Genomic DNA, 15,898 nt, shown 5'->3' on the forward strand with positions numbered 1-15,898 from the left:
GCCCAGGCAGAGATCCTGATATCCAACACTCTGTCCGTACTGCCAGCGGGGGGACTGTGGACAAAGCACCTGTGACTGGCACCATCCCTGGTGGTCTCATCTGTCATTGGGGATAGAAGGGCCCCTGCCCCCTGGGCTTCCAGGAAGATGAGGCCCAGGGTAGCCACTCACACATCATTACCCAGACAGCACTGAACAGACTGTCCTGGCACTTTCTTAGTAATAGACTGAAAAACACTTTCGTGTCAGTATATAAAAATCCATGTATAGCTATTTATTCTAATATGGCTGTATCTCATTATATAGACATTCCATAATTCTATTACCTATTATTTGACATTCAGATGTATCATCTTTCCCGAGTGTTAAGAAGGGAAAACAAGAGAACAGATTTCCACAGAATATATTCCTCAGGTGTCTCAAAGATACAGACTATTAATCCTTTGCTGAATCCTTTTCAATGTGATAAACCCCTTTAAACCAGCCTTTCTCAGTCAGGGTTGTAAGAAAATTAAGGGTTGTAATTAACTGCAGAACAGTTATTTGACTACTTTCCCCATTCTCCAAACATGCTGCATAGATAGATGAACAGAGAAAAGTTAATTTGTTACATAAAATGGACGCATGAGCGTTAACAGGCTCAGTTCTCTCCTGAAACCCCAGTGAGAAGAGCTGCTGGCCCAGAAGTTTGAATATTTCTGCTCCTGTGGGTTTTTCCATAGTATCTGTACATTAAGATAATGATCATTACATTTCAATCTACATGTATCCGCTGAGCACCTTGTGTGGGCGCTGCTCTGTCTACATACATACCGGGGGAGGCCAGGGAAACCAACGTCCCCCCTGCATGAGATTCATTTTCCTTTAGTAATAAGAGAATACAATGAAAAGTAGTGAAAGGTACCAAAAAAAAGTAAAGCGAGGGGATGTGGCAGTGACACTGGCATTTAAGAGTAGTTCTATTAACTCTTACCCAAATCAAAATGTGCTTTGTAAATGTTTCAGCTGCCTTAAACAGCAAAAATGATTCAAACCACAATTCAGCAATCATTGAACAGACTACCTGACAATTCAAATAACCCAACTTCAGTGAGCAGAATAGCCCTGTACCTTATAATGTTGTCATGTGTCCAAACCCACTTCTGATGGCAGCAGAGCAGATCGATGGCACATATGTACTCCCAAGTGGTATCACTTAGGTCTTCACCAAATCTTTCACTGGACTGAAATTCCGTTTTTGGACATAACTGTATGGTCAAAAGCAGCTTAGAAACCATGAAGCCAACGTCTGCAGGAGCATTCTAGCAAATAAGGTAAAAAAAAAGAAAATTCAGAGTTTCAAATATAACATATCTCATGTGGGTGATCTCAAAGAGTACTAACAAGCATCAGATGAATAATCATTTAATTTTAAAGGACACCTTTTGAAAGTTATTTTGAATAAAGAACTGTGTTTATCTTAGTCATAACAACTGTCCTAAAATAATTATACAATGGTGGTTGACAGGCCAGATAAAAAAGCTCCAGGCAGAATGCAGAATCCAGTCAGGTAGGAAAGACACTGCAATCCAGATAGGAATGCAAATTTTCATTAACTGAAATCAGAGAATTAAAGTTTTATTAAAAAACAATTTTTAATCTTTAAAAAATTCTTCAGTAAATTCATTCCGTCATCTTTCTGACCCTAGATATCAGTCTGCTTTTTCCAGAAATTCATAAAATTGAACCAGATGGTACTAGACTCTTCTGTCTGGCTTCTTTTCCATCTATGCATGCTTTTTTTTGGTATTTTTCCACGTTCTTGCACGTATAGGTAGCTTGAACACCCCTCTTTACTGCCGAGTAGGAATCCATTGTATGGATATACCACAGTTTGTCCATTCACCTATTGATAGAAATCTGGGTTACTTCCGGCTTTAGGCTGTAATGAATAATGCTGCTTTGGACATTCATGTGCAAGCCTTTTTGTGGACATAAATTAGACTTTCCTTGGGTACATACCCAGCAGTGTATTTATAGTTTTTTTTTCTTTTTTTTATTGAGTTTTTTATTAAAAATGAACAAGCGGCTTTCAATCTTCTCTTACACCTGAAAAAGACTGGAATTAGTTGGTTCTTTAAAGATTAGAGAAAATTCAGATGAAATCTATACACGCTTCTTGTATACTAAATTTTTAATCACCTTTTCAATCTTTTAAAATGGAAAACAGGGCTTCCCTGGTGGCGCAGTGGTTGAGAGTCCGCCTGCCGATGCAGGGGACGCGGGTTCGTGCCCCGGTCTGGGAGGATCCCACATGCTGCGGAGCGGCTGGGCCCGTGAGCCATGGCTGCTGGGCCTGCGCGTCCGGAGCCTGTGCTCCGCAACGGGAGAGGCCATAGCAGTGAGAAGCCCACGTAATGCAAAAAAAAAAAAAAAAAAAGGAAAACAACTGGTTTATTCCAGTGTTTTACCCCTAAAGCCAATTCTGACCATATTTATGTTGCTAAGGAACCATCCTCGGTTTCCGAACCTGTTACGAAGCTGTAGGTGGCAGTCTTCTCATTCTTCATCCTCCATCTCTACTCACACTGCCTCTCTCATTCTGAAATCTTGAACATTTTTGCTTTTCTCTTTTTACATTAATCTGAACTGAGTTACCTGTTTTATTAGTATTTTTTAAAGGCAATTTTTTTTTGTTCTCTGCTTCATTACTACTACACCTTTTAAACTATATATTTTTTCTGGATTCCTTCTCAAATTTTTTAAATTTTTAAGATGATTATCAGTGAAATTTATTTATTACTTGTTTAATAATGAAGACATTTAAACTATTTCAATGAGTGTAAGTTTTCCAAAAACGAGAGGTCTTCGGTATGAAGGATTTTCCTTTCATACCAAATACTGTAATTTTACTTCTGAGTTTCTATTTGTTCACAGATTGTTCAGGACTGTGTATCTTGATCTCCAGGGAATTTTTATAGAATCTTTTAATTCTCTGTCTAATTTTACTGAGTCATTGCCAGAGAATTGAGTGTAGACTCTTTACTTTTTAAAAATTAAGGTCAAATGCATGACTGGTTTTTGCAAATGTCACAGACATATGAAAAAATACAGTCTTCATTCAAGTTTACTTTTTATATTGTTGAATTCCACTAACTTTTTACTTATTTTTGTGCTTCACACCTATTGAACTCTGTAGGACAGAATTTGGAAGTCTTGGCCTATAATGGTATTTCCCCCCTCAAGTGTTCCTCTTTTTTTTTTTAATAGCTTTGACTTTATATTTTTATTTGATATGATACAGGCTAAACACACTTAGTAAAATTCTACCTTCTTCATTAATCATGTTTTATTATCCAAACATATCTGGCTTCATCCTGAACAGGCCAAAGGAGAAGGCTCCAGTGCACAAGCAGGAGGACTAAGCAGGGACAGGAGTGGCCCTGCAGGTAACCGCGGAGGATGGAGATGCATGTATGGATGCTCTTCTCACTGCTAAGGGACTGCAATCTGATGGTACCTCACACCAATACACTCTGGTTTGTCTAGGTGGATTGATGAAGAGATGATTACAGACTTGCTTTTTAAAATTCCCTAACTTTTTATCCACCAATAGCCCTTTCCTTTTCTTTTTATAAGAAAATGAAAGTCTAATGAAGAGTAACATCAAAAAGTACTAAAAAGGAAAGCAAAATGACATATAAAAGTCTACTACATGCATAAGCCAGAATTTTTTTAAAAGAGGACAGTAATACAGTCATTAAAAAGGGCAGAACAAAGTGAAAGTCAACCCCTCACTGACTTCAATACCTCTTCTTAAAGATTACCACTATCAATTCAGCATCCAGCGATTCTCATTAGAGAAAATCTACGAAGAAAAGAACACCAATCTAGATACTATATTAACATATCAGTCACTAAAGAAAATAAGATAATGAAAGAAAACATGGAACACAAAACTTAGAACAAACACAAATTCCATCAACTGGAAAGAAAAACAGAGAATATTAGATTCAGAAAAAATCATAACAGGAAGGAATTGAGATACCAATTTTTTCACCTAAGTACCTACTGTAGAAGCAAATGATGTGCAGCTCTTCCGAGCCCTCACATATATATGTGCATGTACAGATTTCATCAGCCATAAATTAGTACACAAAAGAAACTTTGTTCAATTAACACAGCACACAGGTCTACAACTTCTTCCAAAGTGTCTCATGCATACTTAATGAACAAAATGCATAAGCTTAGACTAAAACGATATTTTAAAGGATCTAATATGAAGAATAATATCTCTGAAATGCTCACGAACTAATACAAAACCAAATAATAACATTTATATAAGACCTACAAGTACAGTATTACATAAAAAGTAACCTCACCTTCTCCCAATTGAGGAAAGCTCGCAAACAGTTCAAAACTTCTCCTTTAGCGCGTTGCCTGGCTACCAACTGCATTGCCTTATTAATCACCGACTGAGAGATAAATATATCATGCCACATGTTTGCAATGAACAAAGTCAGTTTTTCAGACTCTGGAAAATCTATGAGAAAAAAAACAAGATAATAAACCTTTATGTCTGATTAAGTGAATAAATGACAAACTAAGAATACATTTGAATAATTTCCCCTTGTGCACAGCAGGGCCACCTAAAGCTAAAGGGAGGAAGCCTGACGAGGCCCCAGCCTCAGTTATTTCAACTCTGCTTCTCCATCTCTCCCGCCCATCCCTCCCCTCCCCCCGCCCCCCCAGCCAACCTTTCTTTCCCTTTGGCAAACTTTCTTTAATCGAATTTGAAACACAGTGCATGAGTATATACCACTGTAGAAAAGAGCAATAAACTCCAAAACAAGAAGAGAAGGCAAACCTCCTCTCGTAGGTTCCAGACCCTGCGCCCAGAACCCTCCCATTTGCTGCGTATCCTTTCAGGCCATGTTTTATGCATTTACAAGACAGAACTCACTTGAAGAACACCTAAGGCTTTTGATATGAAGGGATTTTTTTTTTATAAATTATGACTGATAATCCTTTTCTTATGAATACCTTCTGCAATGCCACAGCTTGTCTTTTCTGTTTGTCTAATCAAGTTAATCGAGGCACAGCTTACATACAATAAAATACACTCTTTAAGCAGACAGTCTGAAGGATTTTGACAAATGAACACACCCATGTAACCCCCACTACAACCCACAGGTAGAACATTTCCATCATCCCAGATTCCCATGGTCTGACCCTTTCAGTGAATCACTTCGTCCCAAATACAGACAAGCCTGATCTGCTTACTGTCACTTTGCACATGTACCTTTTCTCAAATATTTATGAAGAGATTTGTAAAGCATGCACCCTTTTCTGTCTGGCATCCCCCTCTCAGCAAAATCCATGTTGCTGCACGCATCACTAGCCCTTTCCTCGTTTGTCTGAGTACTATTCCAATTGCTTGATATACCACACTGGTTTTTCATTCAACTCCTGATGGACCTTTGTTTCCAACCATGGGCTATTATGAATTAAGATGCTCTGAATACCTGTGAAGTGTATATGGATATGTGGATATGTCTCCATTTCTGTTGAGTAACTACCCGAGAGTGACATATCTGTGTCAAATGATAAACTGTTTAATTTTATAAGAAACTGTCGAAATGTTCCACAACTGGTTGTATCAGTCAACACGAAGATTCGGATCCTGTTTGGCATGACGCCGCATCTTTTTCGTTTTCTCTGTTCTATTTTATCTAACACTGCAGGGTGTATAGAGAGAGGGTAACTCAAAGCATAAACTCACTGCGCTATTTTGATCTGTTACTTTGGAAACCTTGTGCTTATCTGATTATACTTCCTCCTGTCCCAGGACTCCACATGCTGTTCCCTCTGCCTGGAATTCTCTCCCTCACTTTTATCTTCACATCTAAGTTCAAAAGGCACCCCGACAGGAAAGCTTCCTCGACCCCTGAGAGTCTCTCAAACCCACCTTCCACAGCACAAGTCATTCATTCAACAGATACTTAAGGAGAGCATACAACACATTCTCCTGGGGTGAGGATGTAGTAGGAACAAGACAAACAAAATCCCTGTCCTTACAGAGTATGCGACCTAGCAGAGGAAAGAGACAGCAAACAAAAAGGTAACAGCGTAACCATAGCAAAGCAGAGGGAAAAGCTTCCCCGCAGAGAACCTGTTACGAAGACCCAGAGGTGAGAGCCAGCTGGGTGTGTCTGAGGAAGAACCAGAAATCCCACGTGGGCTCCGCAGAGTCCCTGGTGCCCTGCTTCCTGCTGCCCCTCACTGACCAAACCTGACGTGCGTGCCCCACTGGAAGCCTGCATCTATACCTGGGTTTGGTCACCATCAAAGCCTTAACACTTATGTGTACCCCGTAACTATTTGTTAAATAAGTCAGTGACTGAAAAAATAAATGAGGTGGGCAACAAACACAGCAGCCTCACTCACAACTCTACAAGTGACAGATTCAATTATCCTGATTTATAAGCCCCATAAACATTATGGTAATAAAAGATTATCAATCTTTGCAATCTAGATAAGACTCTCTGATGTAGCATTAAATTCCACTTGTGTATCACTTTGCTATATTAAAATGTTTCCACTGATGATCTGATATGAAGGAGTCCTATGTGCTCCATTAATAGACTTAAGAAATAGTAGTAAAAGGAAAAGAGAATCAAAGGACAGCCCTCCTTTCCATTTCTCCCTGAAACGCTTCTTTCCATGAGCTTATGAATCCATCTTAGCGTTTCTGCCCTTTCCAGCTAGTAACAGAGCAGAGCGGTTTGTCACTTTAAAATGATTCCATTATCTTGTGTCAACTATATCTGACTCTAAAGTAGATGCACAAGGAACAAAACCGATATGCACTAATGAGAGATACACTTTTATACACAAGTGGAAATGTATATGCTGACCTAAGTAAGCTTAAGTCACACAAATTCTCCCACTGAAAACCAGGTATGGCTGGGTCTATAGCTAAGGCTCTTCATGCCTTCTGGCAAATGCACAAGATAACATGATTGAAAAGATACACAGCAATACCTTAGCTGAAAATACAGATGCACATATAAGCAGATAAAAAAGCAACAACCCGTTTTCAATACAAGAATGTCGCCATGTAAACATACCTTCCTTAAGTAGGCTGTAGCAAAACAAGCGAGCTCTTTCCAAGTCTCCCAGCTGCCGACAAATACCCACATACACTCTGCAGAGGGCGTGGGTGTAATTGTGCTCCACAGACATCTTCTGAATTTTCAGTTCTGAGAGAACAGAGTGAAGCAAGCACTCTGCTAAAGGCTGAGTGGGGGAAAAAAAAAAAAAAAGGCAATGTAGACTGATACTTATCTTCAGCCTACTAAAGACCAGCTAAAAGTTACAAGATTAAGTACCTTTTCGAAAGTTGGAAAGATAAAACGTGCCCTGTCTCAGAAAGTAGAGGACGACAACCACCGCGGTAACTTGCTTTAGCAAGGAAAGCCGTGAGGCTCGGGGAGGAGAGAGTCCATGCCTGTCGGTGTCCGGAGGTCAGCAGGGCTGCAGGGGCCACGGGGTGAGTCCCAGGACACCTGGATGCCTACTGCCACTACCACCACTCCTACGAATGATCACTTTTTGGTTTTTACTAAAATAATCTGTGTGTGTGTATTAAATCCACTCGAATTCTACTCCCATTCTTGTTTTCTGAACTCCAATGTACTCTACACATTTATCCTGTTTAGATCTTAAAATACTGGGTAATGTTTTCCTCACCCAGGAAAAGGAGCATTACATAATTTGATACATTCAGTCGTTTGAAAATAAACATCTTTCCAAAGTTACCTGTACTGCTCTTTGTGCTTTCTGAAATGCAATCTAAGAAAAATAAATATTTATACCATTGTGATTCCAAGGATGTACAGATAACCGATAAAGCATAATCCATGGGACACTGGAAATCATCCACCCAGTATCAACGTAAATATGTAGAAAATAAAAACCGAGGAAAGTCCTAATAATCCATGTAGGTAAATCTGCATAATCCTCCCCCAGCCCCCTTCCTGAAACTAAGCATCTGTTCCTATTTGATTTCTGACCTACATTAAGGCGGGGCGGAGAACCCACACACTACCTTTCTGACTCTCAAAATTCTCAAGTGTGTATATAATACCATTCACAGAAAAGAAAGGCTCTATTACATAGCAATTTGATGCTTTGAAGCAAATCATTTCGAGCTTTTAAGCATGCCAGAATCAATGGGAAGTATGCAATTTAAGTCCTGACAGGCTTTTTTTTTACATGGGTGACTGCCCATCTCTGAGAATAAACTTCTGTTCAGGACCACTTCCCTTTTCGCTGACCGGAGACGGCCTGTCTAAGGACGTGCAATTCCTAACGCTCCCAGAGCAAAGGAGCCACATACCTTTTTTGTTGTGCTAAATTCATAAACAACTTCTTTCTCTTGATCTCTCATCACAGGCTTTTTGGAGATGTTTCCCACATACACATGACTGCGAATGACAGGTAACAGGTCAAAGGACGACTCTGCGATCTTCCTCAGGGCCTCCGCTATGGCTCTGTCGTGGGGCTCCACAGCTTCCTTGGGGCTCAGGGGTGACTGTGAGGCTGTACCGACGGCCCGAAGACGACGCCCCTCCTCCTCTGTCCTCACAGCTGCAGCCTGGGGGGGGTTCCTCTGGGGGCTCCGGCTGACGCCCTCTGAGGGGGGCTCTGGCTCCGGGGACCTGCTGTCCAGGCGCAACCTCTTAGCGCTCCTTGGTGTGCCCGCTGACAGTGCCCTTTTCCCACCTGAACCCTGTGGAGGTCCCGGATCTCTCGACTTATCCTGCGTACAGTCAGCACCAGAGCTGCCTCCTGCTTTCACAAAGGCGGTTGAGCTTGAAGTGATGGCTTTGAAGCCCCTGATGGCGCTGGCGGGCCCCGGTAGGTTCTTGGAGTCGGCCGGTGGGCCTCGCGTGAGCTGGATGTTCCCTTTGAGAATGCTGAGGGTGCGGGCCCTGGCGGACAGCTCTGGGTACATGGTGTCCAGGATCTTCACGGAATTCTCCTGGGGCGCTGCCACCGCCGGATGGGCAGAGGCGAACGGGGGCAGGCGGCCGGGCACAGGGACGGCATGCTTTGGGGTCGCAGCACAAAACTGCAAAGGAGATGACAAGACCCTGTCACTGGCCGGGGCGGTGGACGGGGATGGGGACGCGTGTGGAGGAGAGGAGTGCTCCGGCTCCTCCAGCAAGGGGGACACCATAGGCGACGCCGGGATCTCACACGGCGGAGAGATCGGGCCGCAGGGAGAGACGGGTGAGCAGGGGCTGGAACTTGACGTCAGTGGAGAGGCTGGCTGTGAAGTCCTCGGAGGCGTGGCTATCAGAGGAGCCAGCAGCGGGGGCAGGGGGGGTCCCACCTCCTGCCGGATCTTACTCAGCGTGTCCGCACAGCAGTCCGCAGGAGTGGACGTGTCGGCGCTGGCTAGGATGGTCTGCGTTTGACTTCTCTGAGTTTTTCCGTTCCCTCTTTCTCCAGAAAATGACGGAGAAACTTCACCCTGAGTAGTCTCCACTCTGCTCGACGCTAACATCTTCACTGGTTTGTTTGTTTGATCTCTGTTTGAAATCTTTGATCGATTCTTATTTTTGCTCAGCGGCTCTAGTTTCGAATTATAGTACGTGTGATCAGAAGGAACGGTCTGAGTCTCAAAGTTCTGATCATAAATCTCAGAGCTAATCCTCACGCTGGGTTTAACAGGTCTATTCCGCAAACGACTTTTATCAAAGTTAGTACTCTGACCGCTGCTTGACATATCGCCCTGGGTTCCGGCCACACTACTGCCATACTGGGGCTCCTGAGAAGGGGGGCCAGGGCGACCGGTCTCTGGGGACTTCTCCACAGAAGGGACTGGAATGAAACCAGCTGCCAGCCCTTCTGGATCCGGGGAAACAGGGGCATCCTCAGGGCTGTCACACAGGATAACCTGGTCCGTGTCTGGCATGAGAGCTACCCCGTTGATGATGGTCCAGTTGTCCCCTTTCTCAATGACTAGATTCTGATCCTTATTTATCAGCACGTTTATAACCTCGGAGGTCACTGTGGAGATCTGACACTGAAACGCCACATCCCCCGGCCCCACTCCCGGGGCAGCGCACAGGGGTGAGGGCTCCGGGGGTTCTGACGAGGCCTCTTCCTTACCATCCACTGGCCCGAGCGCATCCAAGTTACCCTCAGATCTGCTCTGTGTGTTTTCACGGCCAGGTCCACCACTAGTGGGAGAACCGCCCCGAGTGTCCGAGCCGGCCGTCAGCAGGGGGGAAGAGGAGCCGGCTGCTTCCAGAGGCAGAACTTGCTCTTTCTCATGCTCCGCTGTCACGCTGTCAGGTGCATTTAAGAGCTGTAACTCACCAGCGTCCTTCCCACCAGCATCCTCCCGGTCGGGCTGCAGCTCCTGGCGGATCCCGGTGAGCACCTCGGGCAGCGTCTCCAAGGAGCACTGTGCAAGCTGCCTCATGCTCCTTGAAGGACAGTCGTCTTCCTCCGAGGAGCCGACGCACTCCTCAGAGGTTTCTAGTGTTTCCTCTTCACACAGTTGCTTTCTGTACTTTTCTCCTGAGGGTTCACTTTGCTTTAATTCCTTGCTCATCCCTTTATTTAGGGTTCCTTTGCTAGAACATTCTGAAACAGAGTCCCCTGAACTATAATCCCTTAACTGACAGCTTTCAAGAAACATCACGACCTCGGACGTGGAAAGTCCGTCTGTCTCGGAGAGCGCACTGAGGCTACAGTCCCGCAGAGCCGAGGTCAGGCGCCCCACCTCGACGGAAGGTCTGGTCTCGGCCGCACCGGCGCTGGCAGGCCCCTCGCCTCTTCCGGAGGCCCCGCCAGCACTCTGCTGGCCGCCCTCCAGCCCGGCTTCGGGATCGTTCTCTCCCTCACTGCAGCTCGGCGCGTCACCCTCTTCCACCTCGGTGTCACCTCCGCCTGCCTCGCGGATGCCCGTGTAACAGTACAGGGCACCAGCGAGGCTGCTCTGCGGGACAACACGTTTCTCCTCATCTTTGCTGCCAAACGCTGGTGAAAAAGCAGTCTCTGTTGCGTCTAGAGCTTCAGGAGAAGCACCCCTGGGAGTGTGAGACGGCAGCTGCGGATGCTCCTTTGGGCCGTGCTGTACAACAGACGGGTCCTTTGTAACGGCCAGGGCCTCCCCAGAGGCTCTGACTGTGTCTCCAACAGGAAAACCTCTTGACAGCGTCACCTCCATGGCTGGAAGTTTATCCACATCCAGCTTGGACGTGTCCACATTTGTGGCAGGAAGACACGGGCTCTGCTTCTGCACCTCTTCCTGCACTGAGGCTTCCGTCACAATGTCTTGGTTTGGGACCAGGATGTTGTCAGAAGAGAAAGATAATGTACTATCTGTGGGATGATGGGAACTTTCTACTGGTAAAGAACCCCCTGGAGAATCAAAGTCTGCTTTTCTCCAGGGGGAGGAAACTCCCGGGGCAGCGCTCTCTGTAGCAGCCGCCTCCGTGCGTCTCGGTGCTGTGGGCGCTCTCCCCCCACATCTTGCTCCAGATGGCGTCCGACCAGCCCCATTATCAACGTCTGTCACTAAGGGGGGCTCCCTCCTGGACAGTCTCGAGGGTTCCCATCGTGCGCCCTGCACGCTTTCAGGCCGTGCCTGCTTGGTGATAACTGACACCTGGTTAGGCAACAAGGAAGCAGGCGCCCTGAATCCCGCAGGACTGTTCTCCTCTCCAGCACGTGCAGGCTTGGACGCCGATGCTCTGCTTTCTGAGGACGCCGCCGCCGCCTCTTGTTCACGTTCAGGTTGAGGTCCCAGCCTTTCTCCACCACTTCGCCGTAACAGATCACTGTGGTGCCACGAAGTGCTTTTACCAAAGCCAAAGCCACTCCTGATCAAGCCAGACTGAGGCCCTGCCGACGATGTGAAACCTGACCGACTCGGCGTGAGCTCGACCCTCGGACCCTGCCTTTCACCCGGCCCGCCTCTGGCGGCTCCCGAGAATCCTGACTGCAGGAGTGAGGAGATGTCATTCATGCCCTTCACAGGGGTCGTACACCCCACCTCGCTGCCCCTCTGACCGTTAGAATCAGATGCCCCCGACACTGGGCTCAGAGCACATAAGCTGTTCTCCAGATGGCCTTCTCCTATGGGACACTCCGGGGGCTCAGAATGCACGTCTAGCATGGTGAACATGGCAGCTTGTGATGTCTGCTCCAAACGATGCAGTTCGGGAGGGCCTACTTCAGTAGGAACAGACGTTTCAGCGTCATCCTCCAACCCAGAGGGAGTCCGTGGGTGACCGCAGAGAGATGAGGCTCCCGAGGCCACGGGGGAAGACAACTCCTCTCCCAGACCGAGCGCCGCGGCAACTAGCGCGGCGGCCCCTGCTGCTCCTGGGGCAGAGGGGTCTCCCGAAATGAACCCTCGCATCGCTTCTCTTTCCTTCTCCAACTCTCCAGATAGTCCCTGAAAATGACCAGAAGCGGACAGACGACCTGATGCCGAAGTGACTCCATCAGTCAGTGCCCACTTGGTCACCTCTAATTTGGGGGATCCTATCACTCTGGACACTAGGGTTTTTCCTTCAGGTGCGCTGGGCTCATTCGATGGCCATGGGCCCAGGGGAGGATGACACGAGTCTGACGTCCCGAGGGCCATGCCCTCCTCTAGAGCCAGGCCGCTCGACAGCTGCTCAACGTGCCCGCTGCCCGTGGGTTCAGGATGTGTCTTCTCTGTCTGCACTGACCCATCCATCTCCTGAGCCCGTCTCTGTCTTCCTGCCTCATCCAAAACGCCTTTTTCTCCCTTGCTCACGAACTCAGATGGCACCGTCCAGTGTTTCTCATGAGCAGAGGGGAACGTGGCTGCAGGTTCTCTCAGGTTTGCTGTAAATGTCCCAAACCCCACCGCTGTCACCTCACTGACTTCCAATGTATTTAGAGCTTGGGTGGCTTCGTGTGGTTGGAGCTTTTCCTCCCATGTTCCAGTTCCTTTACTTTTTCCAGATGAGCTAAAACAATCCAGCGATTCTGGTGTATCATCTTCTGAAACAGGCTCAGAATTCCTATGTTGGGTCGAGTCATGATCACTGTAATCTGTACACTCTCCAAAGTAGATTTCCTTAAATATAAATGAATTACATTAATTAGTTAGTAAAATACTACTTCAGTCAACTAAACGCAACTACCAACTAAATGCACCAAAAAAAAGTGTGTGCTTCCTTAAGAATCTGAGGAAAGGGTAGTCCACTCTCTGGACTCCATCAACGGATGCGTAGGTCTCAATGAGCACAGCACTGCTTCACCTTCTTTCCTTAAAGAAGCCACCTCTCCCCAGCGTTTCCTGCACTCACACTGCTTCTCCCCAAACGGAGAAGCTTCCCAGTTCTACTCCGCATGCAGCCTAGGGTTAGGTCTGTTCTCCTAACTTTGAAGTAGGCCTCCTCTCAACTCTGACGTCCCCATTTTCTGGCCCAAAAGGCTTCCGCCTCTAGTGGCCCAGCCCCGCCTGCCTTCCCCAGCGAGCCACGGGCTCTGGCCCAGGGCAGCTCGCCCAAGCGCCAGCCCGGCCATCGCTCTGGGTGTCACCCTGCAGACTCCTCTTGCCACACCTCATGCCTGTGCTGCATCCTGACACCTCTGCCTCCTCCACGGCCCCTGACTCCGGTTCTGCTCCGGAAGCCCCCCCCACCCCCGTCTTGAGTGGTAGAGACCACACGGCCCCCAGGAGAGCTGGCACAGCCACCCGTGCCCCCTGGTCTGCGAGGCCCAGGGACTGACAAAGAGTCACCACCGTTGACATGAACTTGCTCCCACTGGAGAAATCCTTTCCTCCCTTGGATGGATGCTAGGGCACCATCACCCCCTGGTTTTCCTCTGCTGCCCTGACCTCTTCTCCTCCTCTTCTGTTTGGCCACGTCGGCACTGACAGCTCCCCAGAACTGTCGGGACCCGACCCTCTCCTACACGCGCATTCCGGCTGGATGACAGCACGCAGCCCCGGGCCTCTGCTAGCCCCCAGGCTGAGGCACCCCGGCACCTGCGTCCACCCAGCCTGGCTCTGAGCGCCAAGCCCATGGAAGGGGGTACATCACGCACACGCCGCACCTGGGGATCCCGCACACACCTAGCGCCTAACATTCCTATGTTACCTCCCCGCCCAAAGAGGTTCTTCTTCTCTGTTGTTTCCAGCATCCTCGACCCCCCACTCACCTAACAACCGCACCGCAGATCTCACGAGACGTGCTGCTCGTTCAACCTCGGGACCTTTTCCAAACCAGTTGACTCAAGTGCTACTACTGTTCAGGTGTCCAGAACTGAGGAAACTGCTGATTAAGTGACTTCCCAACCACAGTCCTGCCTCCTTCCTGACTCGCCCCTCTCCCTCCCCATTCATACTATGACTAAACGAAAACCTTCAAGTGGAACTCGACCATTAGCTCCACTTCTTTGGATCAATCGAGGATTTCCCTTTGCCTTCAGGATACAATGGAAAGTCCTTAGGACACACATGGACCTGGGGACCTGGTCTGGGTGAACACCCCCAGCATCAGGTTCGCCCTGAGTCCGACACATCTGTGTAAACAGCTCCTCCACCTGACACAACGCACCCCTCCACGCGCTCGGCCGGGACACCCGCTCGCTGGCGATGCTCCCGCCCGGCCTCCGCCCGGCCTCCTTCCAGCATGAGCTCCGTGTCCAGCTCCCGCCAGCAGCATGCTTCCCAGCAGCGCGGACTCCACCACAGCCCCGTTATGGGGGCAACCGCCACACAAGACCCCACCAGGGGTGACCACAGCCCATGTCACCTCAGCGTTCCCAGTGTCTAGTACCAGGTCCAGAACGAAAACGACATGCATTATGGTTTCCCGAATGAAGGATGTGACTCAAGCAGTCATTTATCTGTTCCTTAAGCCAAAATGCATACAAATCTGCTTTGTCAAGACTAACTTCCTAAGAAATTACAATAAACCATTCTGCAAGCACACAAAAAGATGATGAATTCACTGCATGAAGGTGGGGAATTCAGAAACCTAATTGACCTGCATGCTCTATACATGGACTTCCCATCTCTGAAAAACTCCATGTCTATAATAAACACTTGTTTAATTCACTCATTCCATATCTGTTATGTGTCAGGCACTAAAGATAAGAGTAAGCAATTAAGACACAGGAGACTTACAGTACATTGTAGATGAAAACAATAAAAATGCACCCCTAGTACAAAATGAAAAAAGCCGTATGTGCACGTGGACCCGAGGGCACAGGCCCACCTTGTTAAATCCTCACGTTCCTCCCTGACACGAGCTGGTCTGAGTTCCCGTAGCAGGATGGACAACGTGGCCACCAGGTAATGCAAATACAAAGTGTCAACTTACAGGTGAGAGTGAGGACGGAAATGCACCCAGGTGTGGGGACGACAGCAGAGGGGGTGAGGGCACCGGGGACAGAAGAGGAGGGGGCAGCTTGAAGAAGTCGACGGCAGCCTGAAGATCTTCATCAAAAGAATGATCATGATCAGAAAAGTCAGCTCGGTCATCCTCATTCCTCTGCGTTACAGCCTCAGGATTCCGGTCCTCTTTAAAGACACCATTGTCACGGCAAGCTGCTCCACCAGGCCTCTCTCTCCCCGCGTCTTCACACGCAGAGAAGTCGCCCTCTATCTCCATGGACAGCTCTGCCAGGCAAGTCTGCGCGGCCGAGGTCCTGAGAGGGCTGCCCCCTGCTGGAGGGGGCACACCATCCTCCCTGGACTCTAAGGATCTGGGGGTTTCTTTGGCAGGTTTTTCTGTGGGGAAAAAAAATATATAAAGAAAACTTAAAAAAAAAAAAGCCTTATTTTAACAGTTCAAAATGCTTGCATTAAATCCAAGTAAAAACATTTGTAAAAGGCAACCAATCCCTT

The 15,898-nt window shown here is 47.4% G+C and overlaps 1 protein-coding gene across 1 annotated transcript in view; it reads right to left on the reverse strand.

Annotated features, from left to right (window-relative positions):
- The window catches only part of ICE1 (interactor of little elongation complex ELL subunit 1), a gene marked incomplete at both ends in the record, with an annotated part of 58,222 nt that overhangs the window by 11,700 nt on the left and 30,624 nt on the right, over window positions 1-15,898 (reverse strand). The window contains 6 exons of the mRNA XM_079703169.1: window positions 1,111-1,301; window positions 4,362-4,522; window positions 7,110-7,278; window positions 7,801-7,833; window positions 8,381-13,114; window positions 15,372-15,781. Coding sequence (XP_079559295.1) covers window positions 1,111-1,301; window positions 4,362-4,522; window positions 7,110-7,278; window positions 7,801-7,833; window positions 8,381-13,114; window positions 15,372-15,781 — 5,698 coding nt within the window. The remainder of the gene's footprint in view (window positions 1-1,110; window positions 1,302-4,361; window positions 4,523-7,109; window positions 7,279-7,800; window positions 7,834-8,380; window positions 13,115-15,371; window positions 15,782-15,898) is intronic.

The sequence above is a fragment of the Hyperoodon ampullatus genome (assembly GCF_949752795.1).
Source record: "Hyperoodon ampullatus genome assembly, chromosome: 4".
NCBI lineage: Eukaryota > Metazoa > Chordata > Mammalia > Artiodactyla > Ziphiidae > Hyperoodon > Hyperoodon ampullatus.